We start from the raw sequence: 20,080 nt of genomic DNA, 5'->3' as shown, positions 1-20,080 counted from the left end.
TCTTTATATCTGTATATGAAAAAATTGGTGAAATCGATGTACTGTAGAATTAATTAATTTTCAGACAACAAATCCAACGTAGATATATAATTCACGAAAAGGAAAATAGACCTCCCATGCTCCCAGAGGAGACTGGAAATAGAAAGGGGAACAACCAAAGGAAAAAACCCCACTCGCCACTCTCCTCCAGTCTCTCCACGAGCGCCCACAGACCATGGAGATTCCACTGAGCACTTCTCTACTGTCCTAGGAGACGATTTGGTCGGAGACGGAGCAGAGCGCAACCATGGTGGCGATTCTTGGGCAGCAGAAGAATCAGCGGAGGCACACCCGCCTCTCCCCATCCCCCTTCCCCCGGTCACCTCTCACCTGATAAAATCTTATTAGTTCCTCCACAATATCCTTAGCTCTCGGATCATACCCCCTCTTTTTCCTTGGCGACTCTGAGTCTGAGAACAAGGTTGGCCATGAGGAGACGCAGCGCGAACGGCGGCGGCAGTCCCGCCCTTCTTCCGGTGGTTTGCAGTGGTATGTAATCTTTTCTTCATTTTTGGGCGATGTTGCTTACTGAGCTATGAGGTTTGGTCTGATGTGGGGCTGTTTGTTTTCGAAGAAGATGATTTTGGTGGCGTGGGGGTGGAGGAGGATCTGGACGAGGACACCGCGATGTACGGCGGAGGCGCAGGGGAGAAGAAGCGCCGGCTGAACGGGGAGCAGGTGCGCGCGCTGGAGCGGAGCTTCGAGAAGGACACCCGGCTGGATCCGGAGCACAAGGAGCGGCTGGCGCGCGACCTCGGCCTGCAGCCCCGCCAGGTCTCCGTCTGGTTCCAGAACCGCCGCGCGCGCTGGAAGACCAAGCAGCTCGAGCGCGACTACGCCGCGCTCCGCCAGTCCTTCGACGCGCTCCGCGCCGACCACGACGCCCTCCGCCGCGACAAGGACGGCCTCCTCGCCGAGGTAGCTAGCTAGATCGTTGTCTCAAGCTTCCTAGAAACACCCTACGAGCGCGAAAATCTGTGCAATGAGTGTGATGTTTGGCTGGTCATTCCGGGCAGATCAAGGAGCTGAAGGCGAAGCTCGGGGACGACGTCGGCGCTGCGGCGAGCTTCTCGACGGCGAAGGAGGACCAGGCGGCGTCCGGCGTCGAGCCCGCGGCGGCGCAGGGCTCGTCCGAGAGCGACTCCAGCGAGGTGCTGAACGACGCGGAGCTGACGCCCGGCAAGCAGCAGGCCAGGGCGGCGCCAGCGGAGCCGGTGGTGCCGGGGGCAGCTGTGCTCCAGGGCGAGGGGCTCTTCGACGGGCATCAGCTGCTGAAGGTGGAGGACGACGAGGCCGCGTTCCTGGGCGACGACGACGCGGCGTGCGGGGGCTTCTTCGCCGACGAGCAGCCGCCGTCGCTGCCGTGGTGGACGGAGCCCACGGAGCAGTGGACTTTGCACTGAGCTGAGGTAGCACCGTAGCAGGGTAGCAGGTAGCAGCCAGGGAGGAACAATGTACCTGGGGGCGAATAAGAATTCAGCGAGGTGGTTTCCGCAGTTTTGCTGAAATTAGAAAAATGAACCTTGTATTTTCTTGCTATTCTGCCTTTCCCGTAGAACTGTGCTCAAGCGCAAGCTGGAAATGGTATTTCGGCATTTGTTGTGAACCCAAACCCGGACTGAGAGGAAAGAAAAGTTGATGAGAGATTAGGGAAATTGTGCAAAAGTAGGATGGAGATTGGAAGGAAAAGAAGGGAAAACGACAGTGGGAAAGGAGTAGTGTGGAGGAAGCAAGCAAAGGCGCTGGCCGCTGGAAGAACAGTGTCGCTGTCGGTGGTCCCGGTGCCACGTGAAAAGCTGGCCAGTTGCTGATAGCGATTCACGGTGTCCACAAGGCAGAGCTAGCTGCCAGGTTTCTGGTTCCCCGTTCTACCCTTGCTGCTCTTGCGTGGCTGAGAACAATTTCCGCAACAATCGTCCAACTCTTTTTTTTTTACCTGAACGAGAGACAGTTTTTTTTTTTTAATAACAGCAGGAGAGCAGCAAAAAAAGGTACAGAGACCAAAAACTGCTCGGAAAACCAAACGAAAACCTTTACATCAACAAAAGCACCGCTAGACATAAAGGACGCCAGGAAGGCTAGGAGCGAAACAAACAGAAAAGCACACCACCGGGGCAAGCAGCGTCACCGAACATCATCCATCGTGCTTACGATGCGACGACTTCGACTTCATTGCAACATCACCAAGGTCACTCCAATCATGTCGCATCGATCACAATTGCCACGAGCTTGTTCGTCGGCTTCAACAACACCAGAGAGAGAAGACATAACCGAAGGGAGGTGGCATGTGCCGCTTCGGTCTTGAGAGGGCGGAAAACATGACTACACCGTCTGCATGTCGAGAGTGCTTTTGCTATCGCCACGAAGAGGCAACCCCACGATCACCACAGACTCCAAGAACGTCCCCCATTGATAGTGCCCGGCCAACCGCTTGACCACAGTCCAGGTGCTCCCATCAGTACTAAGTCTCCAAAACGATGCTTCCAACGAAGTCGCGACATCGAGGATGCCGCCATCGCCAACCCGACAAGTGAATTTAGGTTTTCACCCAAAGACAAGAACCAAGAGTGGGAGAGGTGCACGATCTCCTCAGTGACGCCTTCAACAAGGCGAACGACACCCAACGATGACGTCGTCACCGAGACCGACGGAAGTCGAGCAAGATTTTCATTCGGAGAATCGCGCATCTCGCCGGAACTCCGAGTTCCCGGCACACCTCGATCACACCCAACCGCTCCACATACCTCGCCGGAGCACCATCAAAAGACGCCTTCATGACCAGCACCCCCGCCGGCAACCGAGAGTCTATGTGCACCGCACCTACTTCCGGCCGTCGGCCAGGCGGCACCGCAACCGCCTCAGCCGCTAGGCCCTGGATCTAGAGCAAGGACCGCTTGGCCATCCGCTCCACCATGACTGGAAGCAGCCGGAGAAGAGCATCGCGCCACCACGGAAAGGCCGCGGCCCGGGCTGCCCAGATCCGCCCCAATCGAGCCCGCGTGGCCGGGCGCAAAGCAGCACGCTAGATCGCCGCAGCTGCCGACCTCCATCGGCCCGAGCCGCCGCGTCCCGTCCCACTTCCGCCACCGACGCCCGCTTGGGCGAGGCCGTTCTCACCGGCGCCAACGCCGTCCGCGCCGAGCAGCATCCTAACTTCTTCGGCCACCGCCACCGGAGCCCGGGGCCGCCACCCCGGTGCCCAATCGCACCGCCGCCTGCGTGAGCGCGGCCGGCCTCACCGCACCAACGGACGCTTGGCCGCGGTCGGCCTCGCCCGCACCGACGCCCGCTTGGGCGCGGCCGGCATCACCCGCACCAACGAACGCCCGCTTGGGCTCGGCCGGCGTCATCGAAAGAGGAACTTGCATCGTCGCTACGGGGAGAAGACCCGCCGCCACCGGCCACCGCACGGGCTTTGCCCGGGGCATCCACCGGCGGTGGCGGGGGAGGACCCAGGGGGAGGGGGCGGCTAGGTGGTGCTGGTTTGATTTGAAATTACTACATAATAGCATCATTACTCGGGCCTTCAATACATTTCCCAACAGCTCCAATAAAAATAAAATACAAATCAAAGTTATGCCTTCGGTAGTACTCCCTTTGGCTCACCAAAAGTGGATAGAGGAAGTATTTTTTTCGTCCATAGAGGGGATGTGGTGGGGTGACAGTTTGACACCAAACAAATCACACCACCACTCAGAGCATCTCCACCGACGGCTCCTATAGCGGTCCCGATAGCAATTTGGGGCTCGGGAGCGAAAATGGACTCGCACCGGCGCGCCCCAAACGGCGCCGGCCAATTTTCGAGCCCAATAGAATCGCCGGCAACCCCGTGCCGGCCCCTTGACCAAGGGCGTGAATCGGGCGCGCCGGCGCCTCGCGGAACGACGGTTTTCGCGGGTGGGGGCGCCTTGTCAGCGACAGGACGCAGCGGTTCGCATCGGCCGCGACGCGGGAAGGTTGGTCATCGGCATTTAATGGTCTCTCGCGCGCAAACCGAAGCGGCCACGACGGCAGCGACTGGCCACACGGTGTCCAGTCGCGTACGTCGCCGTTAATGCGGGCAGTTGTTGCCGCTATATAGTACGGACGCCGTCCACCACCGCGGTGCTATCCTGTCATCTCCACCACCGCCACCGCGCCATTATCTCCTCTCCACCTCAAAATGCCGCGCCGTCTGAAGACGACGTACTCAATGCTGGGCCTCAACGGTCGTGCGTTGCCACCACCACCACCACCGCAGCCGGAGCCCGACGCGGACAACAGCTCCGACGACGACATAGACCCAAGGTTCGCGGTGTGGCGCGAGGCCTACTTCGCTGATGCGGAAGCTGAGGCGGCGGAGGAGGCGGCACAGTGGGGTGAGCAGCCTCAGGAACCCCCCGACCCGGAGCAGGCGGCGATCCTGACATCGTTGAACGCGCAACGGTTCCGGACGTTGAAGGAGGAGTAGCGGGAGTTCATCAATGACGCTAATCTCGAGCACGCTGATACGTCTCCGACGTATCGATAATTTCTTATGTTCCATGCCACATTATTGATGTTATCTACATGTTTTATGCACACTTTATGTCATATTCGTGCATTTTCTGGAACTAACCTATTAACAAGATGCCGAAGTGCCGATTGTCGTTTCTGCTGTTTTTGGTTTCAGAAATCCTAGTAAGGAAATATTCTCGGAATTGGACGAAATCAAAGCCCGGGGGCCTATTTTTCCACGAAGCTTCCGAAGTCCGAAGGAGAGACGAAGAGGGGCGACGAGGGGGCCACACCCTAGGGCGGCGCGGCCCCCCTTGGCCGCGCGGCCCCGTGGTGTGGGGCCCCCGTGCCGCCTCTTGACCTGCCCTTCCGCCTACAAATAGCCTCCGTGACGAAACCCCCGCACCGAGAACCACGATACGGAAAACCTTCCGGAGACGCCGCCGCCGCCGATCCCATCTCGGGGATCCAGAGATCGCTCTCCGCACCCCGCCGGAGAGGGGAATCATCTCCCGGAGGACTCTACGCCGCCATGGTCGCCTCCGGTGTGATGTGTGAGTAGTCTACCCCTGGACTATGGGTCCATAGCAGTAGCTAGATGGTTGTCTTCTCCCCATTGTGCTATCATTGTCGGATCTTGTGAGCTGCCTATCATGATCAAGATCATCTATATGTAATTCTATATGTTGCGTTTGTTGGGATCCGATGAATAGAGAATACTTGTTATGTTGATTATCAAAGTTATGCTTATGTGTTGTTTATGATCTTGCATGCTCTCCGTTACTAGTAGATGCTCCGGCCAAGTAGATGCTTGTAACTCCAAGAGGGAGTACTTATGCTCGATAGTGGGTTCATGCCTCGCATTGACACCTGGGACAAGGATGTAAAGTTCTAAGGTTGTGTTGTGCTGTTGCCACTAGGGATAAAACATTGATGCTATGTCTAAGGATGTAGTTGTTGATTACATTACGCACCATACTTAATGCAATTGTCTCGTTGCTTTGCAACTTAATACCGGAGGGGTTCGGATGATAACCTCGAAGGTGGACTTTTTAGGCATAGATGCAGCTTGGATGGCGGTCTATGTACTTTGTCGTAATGCCCAATTAAATCTCACTATACTCATCATGATATGTATGTGCATTGTCATGCTCTCTTTATTTGTCAATTGCCCAACCGTAATTTGTTCACCCAACATGCTGTTCGTCTTATGGGAGAGACACCTCTAGTGAACTGTGGACCCCGGTCCAATTCTCTTTACCGAAATACAATCTACTGCAATACTTGTTCTACTCGTTTTCTGCAAACAATCATCTTCCACACAATACGGTTAATCCTTTGTTACAGCAAGCCGGTGAGATTGACAACCTCACTGTTTCGTTGGGGCAAAGTAGTTTGGTTGTGTTGTGCAGGTTCCACGTTGGCGCCGGAATCCCCGGTGTTGCGCCGCACTACATCCCGCCGCCATCAACCTTCAACGTGCTTCTTGACTCCTCCCGGTTCGATAAACCTTGGTTTCTTTCTCGAGGGAAAACTTGCTGCTGTGCGCATCATACCTTCCTCTTGGGGTTGCCCAACGAACGTGTGAAATACACGCCATCAAGCTCTTTTTCCGGCGCCGTTGCCGGGGAGATCAAGACACGCCGCAAGGGGAGTCTCCACTTCTCAATCTCTTTACTTTGTTTTTGTCTTGCTTTATTTTATTTACTACTTTGTTTGCTGCACTAAATCAAAATACAAAAAAATTAGTTGCTAGTTTTACTTTATTTGCTATCTTGTTTGCTATATCGAAAACACAAAAAAATTAGTTTACTTGCATTTACTTTATCTAGTTTGCTTTATTTACCGTTGCTAAAATGGCCAACGCTGAAAATACTAAGTTGTGTGACTTCACAACCACAAATAATAATGATTTCTTATGCACACCTATTGCTCCACCTGCTACTACAGCAGAATTCTTTGAAATTAAACCTGCTTTACTGAATCTTGTTATGAAAGATCAATTTTCTGGTGTTAGTTCTGATGATGCTGCTGCCCATCTTAATAATTTTGTTGAACTATGTGAAATGCAAAAATATAAAGATGTAGATGGTGATATTATTAAACTAAAATTGTTCCCTTTCTCATTAAGAGGAAGAGCTAAAGATTGGTTGCTATCTCTCGCCTAAGAATAGTATTGATTCATGGACTAAATGCAAGGATGCTTTTATTGGTAGATATTATCCCCCTGCTAAAATTATATCTTTGAGGAGTAGCATAATGAATTTTAAACAATTAGATACTGAACATGTTGCTCAAGCGTGGGAAAGAATGAAATCTCTGGTTAAAAATTGTCCAACCCATGGACTGACTACTTGGATGATCATCCAAACCTTCTATGCAGGACTAAATTTTTCTTCACGGAATTTATTGGATTCAGCTGCTGGAGGTACCTTTATGTCCATCACTCTTGGTGAAGCAACAAAGCTTCTTGATAATATGATGATCAACTACTCTGAATGGCACACGGAAAGAGCTCCACAAGGTAAGAAGGTAAATTCTGTCGAAGAAACCTCTTCCTTGAGTGATAAGATTGATGCTATTATGTCTATGCTTGTGAATGATAGGACTAATATTGATCCTAATAATGTTCCATTAGCTTCATTGGTTGCACAAGAAGAACATGTTGATGTAAACTTCATTAAAAATAATAATTTCAACAACAATGCTTACCGGAACAATTCTAGTAACAACTATAGGCCATATCCTTATAATAATGGCAACGGCTATGGTAATTCTTATGGAAATTCTTACAACAATAATAGGAATTCACCCCTGGACTTGAAGCCATGCTTAAAGAATTTATTAGTACACAAACCGCTTTTAACAAATCTGTTGAAGAAAAGCTTGGGAAAATTGATATACTTGCTTCTAAAGTCGATAGTCTTGTCAGCTGATGTTGATCTTTTGAAATCAAAAGTTTTGCCTAATGAGAATCATCATAATAAGATTGCTACTACAGCAAATGCCATTCAAGTTAGAATTAATGAGAATATAAGATTAATGGCTGAACTGCGTGCTAGGTGGGATAGAGAAGAAAATGAAAAACTAGCTAAAGAGAAGAATATAGCTAAAGTTTGGACTATTACCACCACTAGTAATGCTAATGCTACACATGTTGCTGCACCTCCTACTAATACTAATAAAAGAATTGGTGTTAGCAATGTTTCCACTTCTAATGCAAAGCGCGAAAACTGCTCGAAACTCGCTAAAACGGCTGAAATTGCCTGTGATAAAGCTGCTGAAATTTTTTCCAACATTGGGGATGATGATCCCATTGCTTTAGATTATGATGGTTTGAATTTTGATGATTGCCACATCTCTGAAGTTATAAAGTTCTTGCAAAAACTTGCTAAAAGTCCTAATGCTAGTGCTATAAATTTGGCTTTCACGCATCATATTACAAATGCTCTCATAAAAGCTAGAGAAGAGAAACTAGAGCGTGAAGCCTCTATTCCTAAAAAGCTAGAGGATGGTTGGGAGCCCATCATTAAGATGAAGATTAAAGATTTTGATTGTAATGCTTTATGTGATCTTGGTGCAAGTATTTCGTTATGCCTAAGAAAATTTATAATATGCTTGACTTGCCACCGCCGAAAAATTGTTATTTGGATGTTAATCTTGCTGATCATTCTACAAAGAAACCTTTGGGTAAAGTTGATAATGTTCGCATTACCGTTAACAATAATCTTGTTCCCGTTGATTTTGTTGTCTTGGATATTGAATGCAATGCATCTTGTCCCATTATATTGGGAAGACCTTTTCTTCGAACTCGTTGGTGCTACTATTGATATGAAGGAAGGTAATATAAAATATCAATTTCCTCTCAAGAAAGGTATGGAACACTTCCCTAGAAAGAGAATGAAGGTACCTTATGATTCTATTATTAGAACAAATTATGATGTTGATGCTTCATCTCTCGATGTTACTTGATACACACTTTCTGCGCCTAGCTGAAAGGCGTTAAAGAAAAGCGCTTATGGGAGACAACCCATGTGTTTTTACCTACAGTACTTTGTTTTTATTTTGTGTCTTGGAAGTTGTTTACTACTGTAGCAACCTCTCCTTATCTTAGTTTTGTGTTTTGTTGTGCCAAGTTAAGCCGTTGATAGAAAAGTAAGTACTAGATTTGGATTACTGCACAGTTCCAGATTTCTTTGCTGTCACGAATCTGGGCAAAACCTCCCTGTAGGTAACTCAGAAAATTATGCCAATTTACGTGCATGATCCTCAGATATGTACGCAACTTTCATTCAATTTGAGCATTTTCATTTGAGCAAGTCTGGTGCCATTTTAAAATTCGTCAATACGAACTGTTCTGTTTTGACAGATTCTGCCTTTTATTTCGCATTGCCTCTTTCGCTATGTTGGATGAATTTCTTTGATCCACTAATGTCCAGTAGCATTATGCAATGTCCAGAAGTGTTAAGAATGATTGTGTCACCTCTGAATATGTCAATTTATATTGTGCACTAACCCTCTAATGAGTTGTTTCGAGTTTGGTGTGGAGGAAGTTTTCAAGGATCAAGAGAGGAGTATGATGCAACATGATCAAGGAGAGTGAAAGCTCTAAGCTTGGGGATGCACCCGGTGGTTCACCCCTGCATACATCAAGAAGACTCAAGCTGTCTAAGCTTGGGGATGCCCAAGGCATCCCCTTCTTCATCGACAATATTATCAGGTTCCTCCCCTGAAACTATATTTTTATTCCATCACATCTTATGTGCTTTTTCTTGGAGCGTCGGTTTGTTTTTGTTTTTTTGTTTTGTTTGAATAAAATGGATCCTAGCATTCATGTTATGGGAGAGATACACGCTCCGCTGTAGCATATGGACAAGTATGTCCTTGGTTTCTACTCATAGTATTCATGGCGAAGTTTCTTCTTCGTTAAATTGTTATATGGTTGGAATTGGAAAATGATACATGTAGTAATTGCTATAATGTCTTGGGTAATGTGATACTTGGCAATTGTTGTGCTCATGTTTAAGCTCTTGCATCATATGCTTTGCACCCATTAATGAAGAAATACATAGAGCATGCTAAAATTTGGTTTGCATATTTGGTTTCTCTAAGGTCTAGATAATTTCTAGTATTGAGTTTGAACAACAAGGAAGACGGTGTAGAGTCTTATAATGTTTTCAATATGTCTTTTATGTGAGTTTTGCTGCACCGGTTCATCCTTGTGTTTGTTTCAAATAAGCCTTGCTAGCCTAAACCATTGTATCGAGAGGGAATACTTCTCATGCATCCAAAATACTTGAGCCAACCACTATGCCATTTGTGTCCACCATACCTACCTACTACATGGTATTTTCCAGCCATTCCAAAGTAAATTGCTTGAGTGCTACCTTTAAAATTCCATCATTCACCTTTGCAATATATAGCTCATGGGACAAATAGCTTAAAAACTATTGTGGTATTGAATATGTAATTATGCACTTTATCTCTTATTAAGTTGCTTGTTGTGCGATAACCATGTTTACTCGGGGAACGCCATCAACAATTCATTGTTGAATTTCATGTGAGTTGCTATGCATGTTCGTCGTGTCGGAAGTAAGGGCGATCTACACTGAGTTGAATGGTTTGAGCATGCATATTGTGAGAGAAGAACATTGGGCCGCTAACTAAAGCCATGTTCCATGGTGGAAGTTTCAGTTTTGGACAAATATCCTCAAATCTCTAATGAGAAAAGAATTAATTGTTGTTGAATGCTTAAGCATTAAAAGAGGAGTCCATTATCTCGTTGTCTATGTTGTCCCGGTATGGATGTCTAAGTTGAGAATAATCAAAAGCGAGAAATCCAAATGCGAGCTTTCTCCTTAGACCTTTGTACAAGCGGCATAGAGGTACCCCTTTGTGATACTTGGTTAAAGCATATGTATTGCGGTGATAATCCAGGTAGTCCAAGCTAATTAGGACAAGGTGCGGGCACTATTGGTACACTATGCATGAGGCTTGCAACTTATAAGATATAATTTACATGATGCATATGCTTTATTACTACCGTTGACAAAATTGTTTCATGTTTTCAAAATCAAAGCTCTAGCACAAATATAGCAATCGATGCTTTTCCTCTATGGAGGACCATTCTTTTACTTTTTATGTTGAGTCAGTTCACCTATTTCTCTCCACCTCAAGAAGCAAACACTTGTGTGAATTGTGCATTGATTCCTACATATTTGCTTATTGCACTTATTATATTACTCTATGTTGACAATATCCATGAGATATACATGTTACAAGTTGAAAGCAACCGCTGAAACTTAATCTTCTTTTGTGTTGCTTCAATACCTTTACTTTGAATTATTGCTTTATGAGTTAACTCTTATGCAAGACTTATTGATGCTTGTCTTGAAGTGCTATTCATGAAAAGTCTTTGCTATATGATTCACTTGTTTACTCATGTCATTACCATTGTTTTGATCGCTGCACTCACTACATATGCTTTACAAATAGTATGATCAAGATTATGATGGCATGTCACTCCGGAAATTATCTCGTGTTATCGTTTTACCTCGCTCGGGACGAGCAGAACTAAGCTTGGGGATGCTGATACGTCTCCGACGTATCGATAATTTCTTATGTTCCATGCCACATTATTGATGTTATCTACATGTTTTATGCACACTTTATGTCATATTCGTGCATTTTCCGGAACTAACCTATTAACAAGATGCCGAAGTGCCGCTTGCCGTTTTCTCGCTGTTTTTGGTTTCAGAAATCCTAGTAAGGAAATATTCTCGGAATTGGACGAAATCAAAGCCCGAGGGCCTATTTTTCCACGAAGCTTCCGGAAGTCCGAAGGAGAGACGAAGAGGGGCGACGAGGGGGCCACACCCTAGGGCGGCGCGGCCCCCTTGGCCGCGCGGCCCCGTGGTGTGGGGCCCCCGTGCCGCCTCTTGACCTGCCCTTCCGCCTACAAATAGCCTCCGTGACGAAACCCCCAGCACCGAGAACCACGATACGGAAAACCTTCCGCAGACGCCGCCGCCGCCGATCCCATCTCGGGGATCCAGAGATCGCCTCCGGCACCCCGCCGGAGAGGGGAATCATCTCCCGGAGGACTCTACGCCGCCATGGTCGCCTCCGGTGTGATGTGTGAGTAGTCTACCCCTGGACTATGGGTCCATAGCAGTAGCTAGATGGTTGTCTTCTCCCCATTGTGCTATCATTGTCGGATCTTGTGAGCTGCCTATCATGATCAAGATCATCTATATGTAATTCTATATGTTGCGTTTGTTGGGATCCGATGAATAGAGAATACTTGTTATGTTGATTATCAAAGTTATGCTTATGTGTTGTTTATGATCTTGCATGCTCTCCGTTACTAGTAGATGCTCTGGCCAAGTAGATGCTTGTAACTCCAAGAGGGAGTACTTATGCTCGATAGTGGGTTCATGCCCGCATTGACACCGGGACAAGTGATGTAAAGTTCTAAGGTTGTGTTGTGCTGTTGCCACTAGGGATAAAACATTGATGCTATGTCTAAGGATGTAGTTGTTGATTACATTACGCACCATACTTAATGCAATTGTCTCGTTGCTTTGCAACTTAATACCGGAGGGGGTTCGGATGATAACCCGAAGGTGGACTTTTTAGGCATAGATGCAGCTTGGATGGCGGTCTATGTACTTTGTCGTAATGCCCAATTAAATCTCACTATACTCATCATGATATGTATGTGCATTGTCATGCTCTCTTTATTTGTCAATTGCCCAACCGTAATTTGTTCACCCAACATGCTGTTCGTCTTATGGGAGAGACACCTCTAGTGAACCGTGGACCCCGGTCCAATTCTCTTTACTCGAAATACAATCTATCGCAATACTTGTTCTACCGTTTTCTCGCAAACAATCATCTTCCACACAATACGGTTAATCCTTTGTTACAAGCAAGCCGGTGAGATTGACAACCTCACCGTTTCGTTGGGGCAAAGTAGTTTGGTTGTGTTGTGCAGGTTCCACGTTGGCGCCGGAATCCCCGGTGTTGCGCCGCACTACATCCCGCCGCCATCAACCTTCAACGTGCTTCTTGACTCCTCCTGGTTCGATAAACCTTGGTTTCTTTCTGAGGGAAAACTTGCTGCTGTGCGCATCATACCTTCCTCTTGGGGTTGCCCAACGAACGTGTGAAATACACGCCATCACACGCCCTCGAGATCTCGCGCTAGCGAGCGGCCACGGAGGAGGCGGGACGCCTACTGATGGAGGCAGAGCGACAGAAGCTCGCCTCCCTCAACGCTCATCTCCACTACGACGCGTTCCCCCGCGAGCAAGAGAGGCGCGCCGACAACGAGCAAAGGCGGGAAGCACGGGGACGGCGCCGCCGGCAAGCTCCTGCGACGCTAGCCGCCATGCTCCACCGCCAGATGCGCAAAGCAAGGGCCGAGAGGCGGGCACGGATGCAGGCGGCAAAGGCGAATAACGACGACGAGGCAGGCCCATCGCGCGCCCCAACCGACGACCAGTAGATTAATTAAGTTTAAGTTTTTAAATTCGGTTTTTAAATGTCGTTTGAATTTCGTTTTGTATCAATTCAACATACTTTTGTATAAATTTCGTATGAATTTTGTTTAAATTCGGTGTCTAAATGTCAATTTAAATTTAAATTTCTATTGGGGCTACACTACGGGGGCGCCGGTGTGGGAGCAACCCCCCAAATAGAGGATGCAGTGCCGGCGTCCCCCAAACGGAGGTGCCGGCGCCTATTTGGGGGCTACCGGTGGATATGCTCTCATTGCCCCTCAAACCCAACCGCAAACACGGCGAGAGAGGCACACGGCGCTCTATGTGAGTGATTCCTTCTTGTTCGCGCCGCCGTAGCTACCGCCCGCTTCTCATCACCACTGGCGTCATCCTCCTCTCCTCACCACCGCAGTTCATGGCCTCACGCCGCCCTCCTATCCTCACCACTACCGCCGCCCTCCTCTCCTCACCACCGATGCCGCCCTCCTCTACTCACGACCGATGATTCCACTTCGTCCGTGCCACTGTAGCTGCCGCCCACCGCCAATGCGCCTCTCCTCACCCTGTCACCTCCCTCCTCTCTTCACCACGACGTCTGTGGCCACACACCGACGTCCTCTCCTCACCATCATCGCCATAAGTTAGTCTCCTTAGAATCCGCGGTCGGCAAGAGGCGAGGGCAGCGGGAGGCAGGCTCCCCACATGCCCAACGACAAGCGTAGACACGCTTGTTTGGTGGTGTGCGGCACCCAGAGGAGTATCATGTGGAGGCGGATAAGCACGAGGAGGTGGCGGTGGAGGCAAGGGAAGGTGAGCAGGTTGACGACGTGGGGAAGGCTAGTGGCAGTCGTTAGTGGCGATGGGAGACGAGCCAGGCGGTAGGTGTGAGGTGGGTGTATATGGGTGATAATCCCCAAGTGCAGGGGACACCACATTAAAATTCGATAAGTATTTGAGTGTCGAACCCACGAGGAGCTGAAGGTAAACTATCTATTCTGTAAAGGCCTATAACCCACTTATATGGTCTTCTATGCAACGCTAGGAAATATGGTGTGTGTGAAGTGATTTTTACTATAAACTATAAGCGCTGAAAATAAAATGCAAGAAGTAAAACTAATGCAAGATAAGTAAAGTGAGGTGAAGTGGAGTAAGATGAAGTAACTCAAGGGAATAATTGTTTAGGAAAATTGCTTTTTCATTTGTGTAGTTGTCATAATTAGTGAAGCTCAGTATAGTCTTTTTAGTGTTTCTTCTGCAGAGGAGCCATATATTGGTGCAGCCATAAACATGAGCAAATACAGCACTGGTGATTGATCCCAATGCCAATTAATAGCAAATAAGGGAATTATTAAGACATAACGTCCAACCACCGCTGTAAGTTTAAAGGTCCCCGTAGTTATACCGCCCGTTGATTAACCATGAATTAATATAACATGAATCTAAGGATTGGGACATGGTTTCTGTAAAGCTCTAGTTGTCCTTCCTCCTCCTCCTATCATCATGCAATGGAGACAACCTCATGCATTCAACAACATATGTGTGCACTCATATATCAGTACAAGATATCATCATAGAAGATAACAAATACTTATATGCAACCATCAACAAATTATCTTACAATTGCCAAGAACACCTCACTACTCAAACAATTACATAGAAGTACAATACATCATGGGAAAATGATAGATTGCCTCACACATCATATTTGCCAAGAGATTAGAAAGGGTATATGAATATGGTGCTGAGGGTGTTGATGAATATGATGATGATGACCACGCCAGAGGGGGGTGGAGTCCACCGGAGGCGATTTCGGCAGCTTTCCCCCTTCGATCTCCGCTGGCGGTGGCCTGTTGGCTCGCTGTTTATGTGTTTTTTGACCCCCACTGCCGTCGCTTTGAGGAAACACTGGGGGGGGGGGGGGTAATATATATAGGATTTTTGAGGTCACGAAGTCCGTGGGCGAATAATTGAGACGAATCGGACGATCGAGGGGAAAAGACCCCTCGTGGCGCGCCCATAGGGGAGGGCGCGCCACTGGGCCTCTTTCCCAGCCCACTGATCTCATGGTGTCCCACTTTAGCTCATTTTGTTCGTCTCAAAAATTCCGAAGCGTTGCCCCTGACATTGCCCTTTTTTTGAGTCTCGTAGCTCCTGGAAAGTCAAAAGCACTAACAAAAGGTGTTTCCTGCCAGACAGAGTTAGAACCAGAGGAGAGGGGATTGTTTAGAAAATTCCTGTAACAATATGAAACATTCAAATAACATTATATAAGATGCAAATATGTGGTAATATGTGGCAATAAACTAGAAAGTGCATGTATGCATTTTACATACATCAACATCCTCAAGCTTAACTTATGCTCGCCCTCGAGCATGGACTTTGGAGTTTATTGCATTCATTCTAAAATACTTTGACAAGAACTTTACTCTATGCAAGCATAAAAATTTAACATGGCAAGTATTTGATACATAGCTTCGTCAATGAATAGCAAAGTGTTACTAAATATCCATTATGTTGGTGTGCTGCTATCTATGCATGGTGTAATGGCAAAACTACTTGGACATGATTAATTGATAGTAGCAACAAGCAAGATTTTCACATCGTGTTTGATTGAATCATGAGTAAGTATTTTGAGACCTTTGATTCCTTCAATTGTTTTAGTAATTTCATCGTGCTTGCATTGCAAACCCAATAATGGGAGGATGTTGTTGTTATCACCAGAATTTGACCGAGTCAGAGGTGGGCCGCGATCAAGATGGACTTGAAGAATATATATATAGAAGAAATACGTGAATCGGCCTTACATGCAAATTTTGGGCTAGTTTGCCCGTGTATCTGTATCATAGTAGGATACGTGTCGTTTAGAAGTTGGAGTTTTACCCGTGCACGGTTAGGTGCACGCCTGAATTAGAAAGTCCCCCGGACTATAAATATGTATCTAGGGTTTATGAAATAAACAACAACCAACGTTCAACACAAACAAATCTCGGCGCATCGCCAACTCCTTCGTCTCGAGGGTTTCTCCTGGTAGCACCATGCTGCCTAGATCGCATCTTGCGATCTAGGCAGCGACAAGCTTCACGTTGTTCATGCGTTGCTCGTGCCGAAGCCTTTTTGATGGCGAGCAACGTAGTTATCTTAGATGTGTTAGGGTTAGCATTGTTCTTCGTATCATATGCTGTCGTAGTGCAACCCTTATACATCTAGCCGCCCTTACACCTATCTTAGGTGTAGGGGCGGCACCCCGCTTGATCATTGTTTAGTAGATCCGATCCGTTACGGTTGCTCCTTGTTCTTCAAGGATTAGTTTAATATCTGCAATAGTTAGGCCTTACAAAGGGTTGGAGGATCCAGCGGCGTGTAGGGTGTAGTTTGCTAGCCCTAGACAGGATGTTCCGGGGATCAACCTCGTGTTGGTTTTTAGGCCCCGTCTAGGATCGGCTTACGATCACCGTACGCGAGCGCGAGGCCCAATCGTGAGTAGGATGATCCGATTATGCGGTGAAAACCCTAAATCGTCGTAGATCGCATTAGCTTTATCTTGATCAAGCAGGACCACTCATATATTCGTACACCTCGTACGAATCATGGGTGGATCGGCTCTTTGAGCCGATTCACAGGATAACCCGAGAGCCGATCGAGGCTCGTATTTAACGTTTACGTGTATGCCATGCAGGAAACTAAGCGAGGCATCATCCAACACCTTCCCGACCGGGTATAGGTCAGGTGGCACGCCCTTGCGACAGCATCGGACGTGTGACCGAAGGCTTTGCGGGCCGTCGCTCCGAGGGACCGGGGCCAGCCGCAGCCCTAGTTGTTCCCGGCTCTACGGTGTTGCCGGCCGCTGCCCGCCGGTGGGTTTCCGACCGCAACACATTCTCGGCACGCCCGGTGGGACAATCTTCGACATCCACCGCATCGCCATCTACATCCGTGATGGCGGAAAGCACTCCGGTCAAGTGCGAGGATCTGACTGACGAGCTCAAGAAGAAGCATGACGAGATCAAGGCAGTCCTCGAAGCCGAACTCATCGGCTCTTTCCACGTAACCCGCTCCCATGGCATCGGTGGAAGGGGTTCTCACTCGAAGGCGCACTCGATGGAGTGGACCTGTCCGCCCTGTCGGAAGAACGCACCGGGTCGCCGCGTCGGAGATCAACTACATGGTGGCTCATTCGCTGCGCCGCCACTCGAGAGCCTCGGTGAACACTTTGGAGCGTGTCGCTCGCGCGTGATCCAGAAATCATGAGCCATCGGTATTCTCCGTCGGGACCAGCTCGGGGACTTACAAAGGAGAGATGCCACTCCAGTCCCATCCACCGCTGCCGTTCGCATGGGCAGCACCGAAGTGCCGAACTCATCGGCATACGTCGTCTACAAGATTGGTGGTGATCCTAGTGACTACCAATTCCTACCCGAGGCGCCCAAGGAGATCCCGCACGGATACACGTGCGCATACGTGCCGACCGCAGCACTCGGGCACTCTCGAACCAGGTTGCAACAGCAGGGGCCTCTCGAACAGCAGGAGGAACGTCGGGAGCAGATCTTGAGAAGCAAACGTGGTTAGCTAAGTACGCCACTCCGATAAACCTCCAGAGCCCAACTCCTGCAGTTGGCTCAGAACCGGAAAAGCAAGCATGGCTGGTTAAGTATGCCACCCCGGCGAATCTTCGTGGTTCGACACCTTCAGCCATCACCGCGGATCAGATTTGTACAATTCTGAAAGATCAGTTCGGCATGATGCCGAAAAGGAAGACGTTCGGCTATACCAAGCCGTACCCCAACGAGTACGAATTGATCCCGCTACCACCCAAATATCGGCTCCCGGACTTCACAAAGTTTAGTGGATCGGATGGTTCCAGCTCCATCGAGCATGTGAGCCGATATTTGGCACAGCTGGGCACGATCTCAGCATCAGACGAGCTGCGTGTGAGGTTCTTCGCACAGTCCCTCACAGGATCGGCTTTCGGATGGTACACATCGCTGCCACCGAACTCCATCCGAACTTGGAAGCAGTTGGAAGAGCAGTTCCATGAGCAGTATCACTCAGAGGCTTCCGAGGCTGGCATTGCCGATCTAGCACAAGTACGACAGAAGCGCGGGGAAACAGTGTCAGAATACATCCAGCCGCTTCGAACCGTGAGGAACCGATGCTATTCGGTTCACGTAAGTGAAAAAGAAGCGGCCGAGTTGGCGGTGGTGGGTCTCTCATCATCGATCAAGGACGTGGCCTCCCAAGCGTACTACCCTTCATTGGCGCACATGGTGCGTAGGCCGCCGCATATGAACAGCCGCCACCCGGATGTTTACCAGGACAAATTCAAGCGAGCGGTGGCCCTGGTTGAGGCAGACGAGGATGAAGGTGCTGCGGGAGATCGAGAGGTAGCAGTGGCTGAATGGACTCGGGCGGCAGGCCCCGTGTCCTGCAAGTGGGTTAAGCCACAAGGTCCTCCAAAAGGGTTCGACTTCGACGTGACCAAAACTGAGCAGATTTTCGATCTCTTACTCACGGAGAAGCATATAAAGGTACCCGAAGGCCACAAGATCCCTACGGTGCAGGAGCTGAACGGAAAGCCATACTGCAAGTGGCATAACACGTTCACCCACACCACTAACGACCGCAGGGTGTGCCGTCGACAGATCCAAATGGCGATAGAAAAAGGACGGCTAATTTTCAACCAAGTACGCCATGAAGGTCGACACACACCCCTTCCCCGCCATTAACATGGTGGAGTATACTTACCATGGAGGGTGCCAGCCAGATTTCTCGTGCAATATCAACATGGTGGGACCCGGGCACCACTCGGTAAGGACGGAGATGAGGGCAGCTGCTCTCATAGCAAAGACACAGAGGAAGCCGCTCCACGCGATCGGCTCCGCCACGACGGCAAGCGCTATGTCACAGAGGGAGAAGTGAAGAACATAAGATATCAGCGACCTCTCTCTGATCGCCTCCTCAACAAGTATGTGAGTCAGTATGACCAACGCCGACGATACGACGACGAAGATGAAAAGGATCGTTTGGCTAGGGACGACAGGAGACGTCGTCGGCATGATCACGACGAGGAGCGATATGAGCGCCACGCCAAGGAAAAGTCGAGGGAGCAAGACGACGTGGATAGGCACTGGGACTGCCCCTTCTTCGTACACCGCTGGGATTCAGGAATGAGCCGATTGCCTACAATCGGCAATTGCCCGTAATGTAAACGTAAGAAGAAGGATGCAGCTAACGTGTCCGTGTTCAAACGTCTAGGGCCTCTCCCGCCTCGAACAAGCATGCTGAGTCCGCTCGGGTGGAAGATCTCGAGGAACTGGAGGACGATGATGAAGAAGACAAATATCATCGGCCAAGGTGGTGCCCTGATGGGCTCAGCCGTTCCCAGAAGCGAAGGGTTCAGCGTTTACGTGGGTTGGAAGAAGCTGAAAGATTATACCTGCACACGTTGAGGAAGGCACGGCCCGATCCGGCCGCCAAAATTCAGCGAACCCTCGGACGAAGAAGGTCGGCCACAAAGAAAAGAGTGGCGCCCTAAGCAAAGGAAAGCCGATGATGAGACATCGGGCCGGCACAAACATGGTGCTCATCCTCCCAACGGAGTTTACTGCTCGAGGATTAAACGATGCACTCAAGGTGGACGACGGCGAGCGTATCGATATGACAGAGGATGAAGTTAGGCTGGTCGTATCCACTGACCTAACCATGTAGCTGGAGCAAATCAATGAGCAAACGTGGCGAGGCTGATCCTTGTGACCGGCCCCAAAAATTTATGGAGGGACATTACAAAACCTTCATCGAACAAGCAACGTGGAGGCCGATTCCAGCAATCGGCCAAAATTATCCTCACCATCCATTCTGCCTGGGTTCAACATTCGATCCAGCAGGGAATACCTAAAAAGCCGATACCATCAAGTCCCTTGAAAGAATCGGCTCGGGGGGCACCTAGGTGGATAAAACACGAGGATATGCAGTAGAAGCGTCTTACAAATGCCCAGCAGCCCAAGATATCCTTTGATGATGGGTATTGAAGTATGGGGGCCGATACATAAATCGGCCGTAAAAAA

At 48.9% G+C, this 20,080-nt stretch overlaps 1 protein-coding gene across 2 annotated transcripts; it reads left to right on the top strand.

The window, feature by feature from the left end:
• Window positions 1-133: 133 nt before the first annotated feature.
• On the top strand, window positions 134-1,578 carry LOC124681446 (homeobox-leucine zipper protein HOX20-like). Of its 2 annotated transcripts, none has more exons than XM_047216373.1 (3): window positions 134-528; window positions 617-957; window positions 1,056-1,578. In XM_047216373.1, exons 1-3 carry the CDS (start codon window positions 468-470, stop codon window positions 1,440-1,442), a joined length of 789 nt encoding a protein of 262 aa, XP_047072329.1. In that variant the 5' UTR covers window positions 134-467; the 3' UTR covers window positions 1,443-1,578. The 2 variants fall into 2 exon arrangements, with proteins under 2 accessions (XP_047072329.1, XP_047072323.1); XM_047216367.1 differs by having other exon boundaries at window positions 614-957.
• The last annotated feature ends 18,502 nt before the right edge of the window (window positions 1,579-20,080 follow it).

Source organism: Lolium rigidum, chromosome 1, assembly GCF_022539505.1.
Source record: "Lolium rigidum isolate FL_2022 chromosome 1, APGP_CSIRO_Lrig_0.1, whole genome shotgun sequence".
Taxonomy (NCBI): Eukaryota; Viridiplantae; Streptophyta; class Magnoliopsida; order Poales; family Poaceae; genus Lolium; species Lolium rigidum.
Note: the sequence above shows the minus strand (reverse complement) of the source record. Positions and strands in the feature narration are given on the sequence as shown.

Coding starts and splice junctions, on each gene's coding strand:
- LOC124681446 (XM_047216367.1), top strand. CDS start 468: ATGAGGAGACGCAGCGCGAACGGCGGCGGCAGTCCCGCCCTTCTTCCG. Junction 529..613: donor TCTTCCGGTGGTTTGCAGTG/GTATGTAATCTT, acceptor TTGTTTTCGAAG/AAGATGATTTTGGTGGCGTG. Junction 958..1,055: donor AGGACGGCCTCCTCGCCGAG/GTAGCTAGCTAG, acceptor CATTCCGGGCAG/ATCAAGGAGCTGAAGGCGAA.